This window comes from Aulonocara stuartgranti (assembly GCF_965226115.1).
Source record: "Aulonocara stuartgranti genome assembly, chromosome: 6".
Lineage (NCBI taxonomy): Eukaryota > Metazoa > Chordata > Actinopteri > Cichliformes > Cichlidae > Aulonocara > Aulonocara stuartgranti.
Window position 1 is genome coordinate 8,311,753 of NC_138944.1, and position 10,722 is coordinate 8,322,474.

At 37.2% G+C, this 10,722-nt stretch overlaps 1 protein-coding gene across 3 annotated transcripts; it reads left to right on the forward strand.

The window, feature by feature from the left end:
- The first annotated feature begins 135 nt into the window (after positions 1 to 135).
- Positions 136 to 9,399, forward strand: LOC309708104 (outer dynein arm-docking complex subunit 3-like). 3 transcript variants are annotated; one of them, XM_082535869.1, is made up of 13 exons: positions 136 to 513; positions 736 to 857; positions 1,752 to 1,829; positions 2,545 to 2,736; positions 2,874 to 2,975; positions 3,921 to 4,046; positions 4,414 to 4,536; positions 4,780 to 4,923; positions 5,004 to 5,164; positions 5,652 to 5,808; positions 5,950 to 6,099; positions 8,705 to 8,792; positions 8,869 to 9,395. In XM_082535869.1, the coding sequence occupies exons 1-13, from the start codon at positions 450 to 452 to the stop codon at positions 9,000 to 9,002; spliced, it is 1,641 nt and encodes a 546-aa protein (XP_082391995.1). In that variant the 5' UTR covers positions 136 to 449; the 3' UTR covers positions 9,003 to 9,395. The 3 variants fall into 3 exon arrangements, with proteins under 3 accessions (XP_082391995.1, XP_082391996.1, XP_082391997.1); XM_082535871.1 differs by lacking the exon at positions 136 to 513 and adding an exon at positions 1,163 to 1,235 and having other exon boundaries at positions 770 to 857; positions 8,869 to 9,396; XM_082535870.1 differs by lacking the exon at positions 1,752 to 1,829 and having other exon boundaries at positions 8,869 to 9,399.
- Positions 9,400 to 10,722: the final 1,323 nt, after the last annotated feature.

Consider the following 10,722-nt stretch of genomic DNA (forward strand, 5'->3'; position numbering starts at 1 on the left):
GTTGGCAAATAACAGTAATATTTACATAAAATGAAATAGCACATACAAAATAATTTTATTTTTGTAAATATCTTTATCTTGGTAAAAACTACTACACTATAACAGGGTTCTACAGGGAACAAGTTGAGAACCGTCTCTACGACGGCCGTCAAGCCGTTAAATCTCAGCATTCATTCTGAGGTACAGCAGCCCATACAACGTACATTATTATAATTAGAATAATTGTGAAAGTGTAATAATTCTACTAGACTTGTGGGCTTTTGAGACAGAAAATACAGCTTTTAAAAAAAGGAATGCTCGAAAGATCCCTAACTTTCAGTCCCGTTATAAATGTACATGTTGCTAGGCAACGTGTGCACGTAAAACATACCGGAATTTTGCGGTTAGCTCAAGCTAAAACGAAATACGGGATAATTTCTCCTTTGCGCACTCTGTGCTAACTCACAAAAATGGCGGTCAGTGGCAGCATATCTGATCAGAAACTGGAGCTTCAGCGTAAAATCAAATTTCTTGGTATGTTTGTTTGAAATGCAGTGGGTGCCTTGATTTAATTTCATGCTAGTAGGCATGGGTTAGCTGGAATCAGCCAGCTAACTGCCATATTTAGCGTGAATGAATATACATGAATTCTTAATGCTTTATAATTCATATAATTAAGTCGAATAAAATAAGCGAGCTATTAAGTATAAAGTTATGGATCGCCTATTTCCATGCAGTATTATATTTGTCCACCAGAGGGCGAAAAAACATTACGTTATGAGAGGACTGAGGCCACCACCAGGAAGCAAAAAGAGTTCATCCGTCAGCTGAGGCAGGAGAACGAGAATCTGCGTAAACAGCTGGCAGAAACTAAGGCTGTAAGTAAGGCGATCAGATCACAACAAACTAAACATGAAACATGTTTTTAATTGTGGGGAAGTGGTCTGAAATTTGGATAAATCCAACTTACTGAAATAATAAAGGTTACAGATCAAGGTTGGGCACATTTTATTTCAATTTAGTTTTATTTATATTGCACCACATCACGAAAACAGTTGCCTTAAGACACTTTATATTGCAAACTAACGACCCTAAAATAATACAGATAAAACTCTAACAAGCAAACGACTCCCTACGAGCAAGTGCTTGGTGACAATAGCAAGGAAAAACCACCTTTTAACAGGAAGAAACCTCCAGCAGAGCCAGGCTAAAGGAGGGATTGTGGTTCTGCCACTGCCACTTGATTGTGAGGGGAGGTAAGTGAAGAAGAAACACTCTAAGCCTATTGCAGGGTAACTGAGGGAGGGTCCAGGGTCTTAACTATAAACTTTATCAAGAAGGAAAGTTTTAACCCTAGATCCATAGATTGGTACATCTCTTTTGAGCAACACCTGACATTAGGAAAATTAGGAATCTCACACATACCACAACTAATTAGAAGTGGTTTCTCAGTGTTTATTTTTTGCTTCATTTGCTTTTCTTTATGCTTTATTGCTTTTAATTTATGTCAGTCTGTATAGCTAGTAGTGACTTGCACCTGGGCACGGCTTTGGCAGCAAAATACAGGTTAATCTGCACTTGTAAAAAATCATTTCTACTGGGTAAAAGTCAAACATTAGAAAAAAGTGTCCTGAAGTGCAGTGTTTTAATAAACTAAAACTCATCAAAATAAAAGACACAGAGACAAGAGATTTTAAAAAATGCTTTGCACTCCCCACAAGGAGTCATCCAGATCAAATGTGTCTCAGTCATTGTCTTGTCTTTCCTCTTAGCCTGATGAACATATAATCAAAGTGGCCTTTAAAAACAGAGATATGGAGGGGAAGGCCTTCTGCAACAGCACAGTGAAGGTGAGAGGAAGTCAGTATACACATCATGAAAAAACAAAGTGTAATAAGATGGGATTTCCTATTTTATATTAAATAGAAGAAAGTTTTCACAGCAGTCTACTGATTTCTATAAACTAAGTACACCTTTACATAATGCCCGTTTGCTGCTATATCTATACTCCATACTGGTACTCAGGTTGTTGTACTCTATTTATTTTATTTGTATTACTTTAATACTTGCATTTATATTACTCAGGTTGTTGCACTCCATTTATTTGTACTACCTATTACTTCTTATTGTTTCTTCTTATTCTGTTTCATTCGCTCCGGGACCGTGTGCACGTAATTTCGTTCCACCTTATGTAAACATGTGATGCGAATGACAATAAAGAAGCCTTGAATCCTTTAGCAGAATTAGGTTAATGTCTTTTTGCTATTTTCTGACCAATGCACAGCCTGACCTCAGAATTAATTTGCATCTACTCCTAGGATGATTGCTGGACCAGCAAACTGGCAAAATGTGTTTATATACAGGTGATCACACTTGTTGATGATCAGTTAATCAAGTGTGTAATTACTCATCCACTTAATTCCACTAGAAAGCGGTGTACATAGTTTTTCACAACCCCGTGAAAACTTTCTTTTTCATTACTGTATACAGTGTCAGTAAATATAGTTTTATTGTATGTTTTATTGACTGTACCGCATTCCTCACAAACGCCTGCATGTTTTTCAGGAGGTAAATGAAATGCTAAATGAAGGAGTGCTGTTCAAGAGGAAGTGTATCAATGCTGTAAAACACACAAATGAGGTCTACCAGCGTCGCCTCAATCAGTTGAAGATGGAGTACCAGAGGCTGAAATCAGAGAGCAGCAGCAGTAAAGTATCCTCTGATGCTCGCACTCGGAAAAAAAAGGACGATGCCATGGTAATTACCTCTCTGACCCCCCCAAAAAATCTAATTTTTTTGGGATTACTTTTTGTTGTTTGTTGTGCTCATTTGCAGACTTGAGCAAAATGACAGATCATAGATGACGATGACCAATGATTTGTGTTTATGTTTAGAAACTGCGGACTCTGGAGAATGATCTGGAGAAAACCCAGTTTAAATGCATGGAAGCTAAGAACATCATGGTTAACTATCTGAAATTCAAAAATCACTTACATGTAAGTCCAGCATGTGAGAAAATGTTTTGTTACGCTTAAACTTATCTTCATTTGATGTGATTTTTGTTAAAGAATTTGTTAATTGTCCTATAATGGTTTGTCTCAGATATTTTTGAAATATCAGTAAATTTGTAGTGATTATTTTGCTATTCACGCTAGCTGTTAACTCTCCATTATGCATTAGCAGATGCCTGCATGCAAGTGGAAGCACTCAAACATGAGCAGTGTTTTGTACAGAGTCTATTATTCATTGCTGTTTGGCAGTTTTGCAGAAAATAGTACATCTTCGCTGTACTCTGCGCTTGGTTGACTGTTATATGGGACTCTGTTTGATACTGTACTTTTTGTCCCTGTTTATTCTTCAATTGACATACTAGTTCTTGATTCCTGTTTTCCAAGGAAACCAGTCAAATTTATTTACATTTAAGGTTTTTTTCCCATTTTTTTTAATGTGTGGTTTAATTGCTACTGTAAGAGCAAGTACGGTATATATAACTGCTGCCACACCATCAAAAGCCCCTTTGACAGAAATAGAGCAAGTGATCTGTCTGTTTATAGTGCAAACAAACACACTGTTACATACACAGGTGGAGATTTTAAATCCAGGTCAGGAATTTTTAAACCTGCTGAAAAAAAATAACCCATCAAAAACTACAAAATAGAAAGGTAATTACAGGATGTCAATCGATAAGTTCCTAATTTAAATACAATGTTAGCAATAAATAACAGCATCAATAGGACCTGACTGTTGAAAATCGTAAGGATTATATGATTAAAATATTATTTAAATTAAATTTTGTGTTAGTGCACATTTTGTCTTGATTTGGTTTTAATTCCTTGATCACAGTCAGGTAATCTAAATACTTTATTTCTCTCACATGGACAACCTTATTTCTGATTCTGTTTATTTCATGTTCACTCACTTTTCCACCTTCACCGCCTCAGGAGGAGAGTCTCACTTACAAGGGCCAGTTGGACTGTCTGGAAGCAGAAATCCTGAAGCAAAGAGAGGAGATGAATAGGCTGCAGATCATGAATAATGACCAACAGCTCTCCAAAGAAGCTACTAAGGTGACCTATAAGATATATCCTGTGTGATGAGTTAAAAGCATAAATGTTTCAAGATACAGTGTAAGAATTAGAATCCACTCCCTATTGCTATCATAAGTTAGACGATGTGCTGGAATTATAAATTAGGAGTTATAACTTGGAAACACTAATACACTAGCCTTGCCTTACCTTATCTTATCTTGTGAAGGTAAAATGAAATGATTGAGGATAACATGTCTGTCCACACTTATCTCAGACACCTCCTTCTGGTCTATATTATAGGTAATAATACGATTCTGTCATACTAACAATCTGTTTGTTTCACTGTCTCCATTTAGTTTAAGTGAACTGAAACAAGTTTTTCAGCCATTCTTCTTGTTCTTTGCAGGATGAGTTGCAGAAGCGGGAGGAGCTGCTTTACAAGGACAGTAAGGAGAGGGCGTGTATAATAGCAAGTTACAGGAAAAAGGTTAAGGAATGCAAGGCCCAGGCTGAAAAAGTCGATATAAGGGTGAGAGACATAAGGTGACACATTATGTATGTATTGAATTTTACTTACCAAGAAATGTATAGCCGTAATTATATCAGTGGGGTATTAAATGTATGGATGCGAATAACTGGAGATTTTCACAAGGAAAGAAAGCTAAAGCAGAGCAGCCTAAACCTAATCCACAGTGAAGGCCTCCCTATTCTTTGGTAAAATAATAATAAGGGAAGAAGAGTCATTTACATTTGGAATGATTAATACCTGCAGGATCAGATAACTCTGCCAGAAAAACTAAGCGGTGAGGCCCAGCACATCATCACCAGGATGGAAGAAGAAGATTTGAAAAAAATTTCTACTTTTGAGGAGGCCTTCAGGCGCATCAGCGAGACCACAGGTGTCACAGACACACAGGTATAAATGTTCCCACTGATTCTAGTACACACCGTGTAGTTGCTGTTATTCTTTTTTTCATCCATTTTGTGTTTGTGTAGGAGATACTGGAGTGCTTTAACTCTCAGGAGGAGACACACCAGCATCTGCTGAAACTGAAGGAAGAGAATGAGAAAGTCCTGCTGCAGCTGAAGGAAGAGAAGGAGCTTCTGAGCCAACAGTTTGAGGAGATGAAATATTTTAGACAGGCTAAACACCCCAGGTGAAGTATAGACATCTGCTTGACAATGGTTGAAATCTATTATTACGCTTGTGATAAAAACAAGAAAACACAAATATTTTAGAAATCTGTCAAGAACTACAGAACTACAAGAACTAAAAATTATATTTAGTCAGATAAATATAATTTATAACTTATTCTGTGTAACTTATACAAAGGTTTGAGCCGGCACACTGGGCATAAAAATGTTTTTTATGTCCAGAAATGCAAGTAAATAACAGTAATTTGACATCTTAATCACAAATAATAATGTGCTTTACTAATTTTTTCGAATTGTTGTCCATGAAATTGAATATTCATGGATAACAACAAAAACTCAAGCATAAATATGATTTTGGTTATTACAAATGCTGTTAATTTAGGGCAACTGAGGCAAATAAAAATACATTTGGTAAGCCATGTATTTAAAACTTTAATGCAACAGCTATCACATTGTCTGATAGCCTCTGCTCTTTCTCTGTTTCATTAGTGACCAGCAGGCCCTGCAGGAGTCTGAGCAGCAACTGCAGACTCAGCAGCAGAAGTGTGATGCAGCCAAAGAGCAACTGGATTGGCTCTTGAAGACTCTTCACACTGCCCAAGCTGGAGTTGAGCACCTGGCCAACAAACTTCAACACATCTCACTGGTACTAACAATTTCAACCAGTCATAATATTGAAATAGCCAGTTTATCACTTATTCCTAATATTAAAATATTTTTCTGCCCTCAAACACAAAGCTTTTTAAGTGTAATTCCTTTTTATGTTTGTTCACTCATCTTCTTCAAGAGTGAGGACACAGTTCCTGAAGTGGATCCAGATTCTGATCACTTTGTTCTGGAGCTGATGGCCCAGTGTGAGAAGAAATTATTGTCACTGCACAAAGAACTTCAGGGGAAGGATGTGGCTGGTATAATGAAGGAGCTGGAAAAAAACAAGGTGAGACAAAGGCCCTCTGTAGCAACACGGCTATTTTAAAGACAGGTCCTGAGCAATGTTTCCTCTAATTTTTCATGTGTCTGAGCGAACACACAAACTCCCTGAGCGGTCCCTTGGACCACTGTGAGCAACAGCAGACGTGTGGTCACGCCAGCACTGAATCCCTCTGGTATAACGTGGCCTATCAACACAATTTAAAAACTGGTATAAAGTCCACACTTTTCCCGTCAATTGTTCCGTCTGTCCTGCTCACATCTCCAGTGGTTGTACACGTTGTCATTAACGGCTTCACTCCTTATCAGCCACGCCACTTTGCTAGCTAAAACACCGGTGTCGGCACATAAGGACGCTGTCATAGCCTGTCAACCACGTTGTTTAGTTCGGTATATACAAATGTAAATCGCATGATTCAATGCAATTCAGGTTAGATTTTTTTTGTGCACAAGGCAGATTTTTTGTGTGCAGAGACTGTGCCAGCAGTGTGCAATTGCGCACATGCGCAGCTTAGAGGGAACATTGGTCCTGAGTCTGGATGGGATATAGAAAACATGGTTGACATTTGCAGAGGTAGTTCTAGCAAAGATGTAGTAGTCAGAGTGGGAAAGGCATGGGCACAACATTGATTGCATTGCACATGGTGTCTCTATTAACAGAGAATGTTAGAACATTATACGTATATAGTATAACACTTATGAACAGGTGCCTTTGAAGAGCTGAGAGACACCTGATCAGAGCTATTAACAGGAAAACGTTTGGGAACATTGTCAGACAACTTGTAATAATTAGACTGTCACAGTTTGAAATTTAAACACTGTCTGAGCTTGAGCTTTTCACAGCTTACATAAAGCTGTGTAAAAGCTGCTGTGTAAAAGCTGCTGTGCTTTCTTTGCTTTACTTATCAGGATGGAAAGGTAACCATTAGAGGCACCTGAAGTGTTTGTTCTTGACTGAACACTCAACAGCACCTTCTCACTTTGAGAATATGAGGACAGGAAACATGCAACAGTCTGCCTGACATTCAAACATGACATTGATAATATGGGTCACAGGTCCGTTTTTAAATGGTACGATCTTTGTAACTGACGCAACTCTGAGCTGATAATTTGGAAATCAGTCCAGCCTTATTTGCCTGGCTGGTGCAGTTGAACTTTACTTGGCTTTCCTTTGTACCTCTACTAAAGGAGAATTTGAAGTGTGGCAAAGATCAGTCTGTTCATCTTAGCTTTTGCAAGTTAACCCTCTCCAGGCAGACGTTGCAGATTTGCAACAGTTAAGACCTAACAACCTGATTACCCCACATACATATTTTATGAGGTTTTTTTACTCAGAAGTACCACTGCAGGACTTGGTTGTGCATTAGCAACAAAAAACTTAATTTGGTCCTGAGAGGGTTAATGTTGTAGACATACATAAGCCTAGTAACCACTGCTAACACATGGGCTATGTTAAGAATCATATTGGATAATATAAAACAAGTAGCTGGTATTATGTGATAAGGTGGTTAAATTTCAATAAGCTTTTAACTAACTTATTCACTGTATTTAAAAGGGCTGCAATGATTCATTGAGTAAATCAAATCATTTCATTACAAAAAACTTTTGAAAAATTGAAACAGCAACACTTGTTACTGCAATCATCATTAATGCAAGCAGACTACAGTACAAATGTATGTAAGCAGATGATCTGTCTAGATTAGGCATCTTGCTGAAAGCTAATGATAGCCATCCCATTTTCTGTCACAGTGATAAAAGAGGCGGTTTACGACACCTTATTTCAAGGTTATTACTATTTCCATATTATTTTGCAGATTTAAACAAGTATAAAATATCAAATTATATTAGTTAAATTGTATTAATATTTTTAAATATAAAAAAGGTTATTTTTGTTTTGTTTTTTCTGAAGGATGTAAGATCTGGTGCTGTTAGGCTGAGCTGAATTATTCTTAACATTAATTAAGATCATCTGCATCAACATAACATCTGTTTTCTGCAGCAGGAAACACTGCATCAAAGCACAGGCCAAACCTGAGAATGCTGATATGCTCACTACACTTAACCCTTTCATGTATGAATTATGACAACCTCAATCAGGATTTTTTTCTTAAGTATTTTTGATCATCTTTAGGCATGAAAAAAAGATTTTTGAACTTCGTTTTTATAAACATGTACTTTTTTTCAAAGAGTTTTTTTTTACATGTCCACCTGTTAGGAATGTGGACTTTGATGTTTTATTTATCAGGGTACAACCTTAACAGTCTTTCACCCTATGATAGCTGCGATCTTACAGGGCAGTGTCCCTTTATTTATCAATTGAATAATTTTGGGAGGTGACTTGCAAGGTTACAGAAATGTTGTACTCATTGTTCCCCCTGGTGACATAAAAAACAGAAAAGGATGCATGTGTTTAGTGTTGCACACCTGTAGAGAATGAAACTATAATCTTATGTTGCTATCTTTGTATCTCTACACACTGAAGAAGGCACAAGCCAGTAAGTGAATTGCTTTAAATGTGGGCAGGGCTTATGACTCACAGATTTTTAATGGAATTTGAGATTTTTAGTGTTTAAAAAAACATCTTAATTTCTGACTTGATGTTTCTTTATTAGTTGTACATAAGAAGTGAAGAAAAACTGTCAGCATACATCACCAGAGCCAAACCACCTGTGGATCAAGCACATGACCCCCTCCATGACAGTAAGTTGGTATCCTTTTACACACCAACAGTAATGACTGCATACTGTCCCTACTTACTTCACCGCTTCTGTTGCAGAGAATGAGACTGACGAGGGCAAAGCTAAGGTCATCACGCGTGAAGCGCTGAAGCTTCAGTCTCAGCTAATCATTGACTCCCACTCCAAGAGAAAGACCAAGATGAAGATGATGAAGAAGAAGGGCAAGTTATAAAGCGACAACACAATCCTCAATGTCTCCCAAAAACATGAAATATAAAATGGGATGATTGTGTCCAAGACTTTCCACCACAATTGTTTCACCTCTGTAATTGTTATTTTGTGTCTTAGCCGGTGCTATAAAGATATTTAGTGTACTGTAAATGAAAACATGTATTTTAACAGTATAACAGTATTAAATGATTTTCATAAATTGATGCTTCGTGTCTATACTTATTGTGTAACTGGGTTTGTTTTGGCAATAGTCAGGTGTCACTGTTGCACCAACACACTCTACCCCACCTCTGTTTTTTGAGCTCACATTTCACCCTGAGCCTTCCTGGAAGCCAATGAAAAAATACTGTTTTTAGTTTTTATTCTTTTTACCATAACTCCCTGTATAGTGTGTGGAATAGAACCCAGTAACTAGCAACTCCTTAGTTGTTAATGTTGTTATTTTCCTGTTGTTAGAAACAATGAATGTTGTCGGTTTTATCTAACAAACCCAAAGTATAGTAGCCTTCTGAAAGCCAATACTTGTGACGAATCCAGCCTTTATTCATGCTTGAATTACATCAAACTTGCTTTGTCCTGCTATAAGTTACAGATGTGAATATGAACCCTCCCTAAAGTGCGTACACCTGAACTATCTCTGCAACGATTGGCATCTCAGACAGTGTTTGTTGCTTCTCTTCTTAACCACTGGTTGAGTAGACTGAATAATACATCTCCATACCAACATGTCAGATAATAACCACAGTGAATGTCTCAGTGTCTCGCACAGGGCTAGGTCAGCAGCAGTGATTGAATGACGTACCAAAAGCAACCAGAAAGACAACTCTGTGCTGTGAACAAAAGCTCTCTGAGCACAGTTATTAGGTTTTTGTGTATATATGTGTGTGTGCTCCAAAAAAGGTTAGAATAAGGACAACTGTGATAAAACATTGTGCCTAACATGGCTCAGGTTGTGTTCATTTTATAAGTTTTGCTGAAGTTTTTTGACTGCTTGTTCATGTCTTTTTTATCCATTGCTCTCTAAAACTAAGTTTATCTACATTTCAGTATATTTTATGCGGGAATAGAAGCTGTTAGAACTTATATGATGTTTGGAAGATAATATAAAGGGGATTTTGTGATACTGGAAACAAAATAAATCTGACTTAGAGCGTAGCTTAACTATCTGAATGCGTATTTGATCCCAGCACAATTATGCAATTAGTACTAAGCCTCTGTTTGTTGTTATGGATGGACTAATAAAAGCTCCTGAGAACATTTATTTAGAGAGTTTTTTCACAGACTTATGCACTTTGAGTTCATCTGAAACATTACATTAGCCTATACCTAAAGTTATTGTTATGTACTGGAATTTCTATAGCACTTCTCTGGTCTTACCGAACACAAAAAGCACTTTAGCTACTAATCACATTTTAACCATACATTCCCACAGTGATTTATTCTATATTCACTGCTCAAAAACATTAAAGGAACACGGAGAAGGCCGTTGGTTTAGTTCACCAGGATAAGCAGTAACAGAGAAATACACCAGATCTCAGTGGGGGAAAAATCACAATGGATATCTGTACTGATATGGACTGGGTAATGTTCAAATGAAATGATGCCACGTCATTTGGTGGAAATTAAAAATAGCAACTTACAGATGGCTAAATTCAAAGAGACCCTGAAATTCTAAGAGAAAACACGATGCAGTAGGCTTGTCCTTTTTACCGAAATTTCAT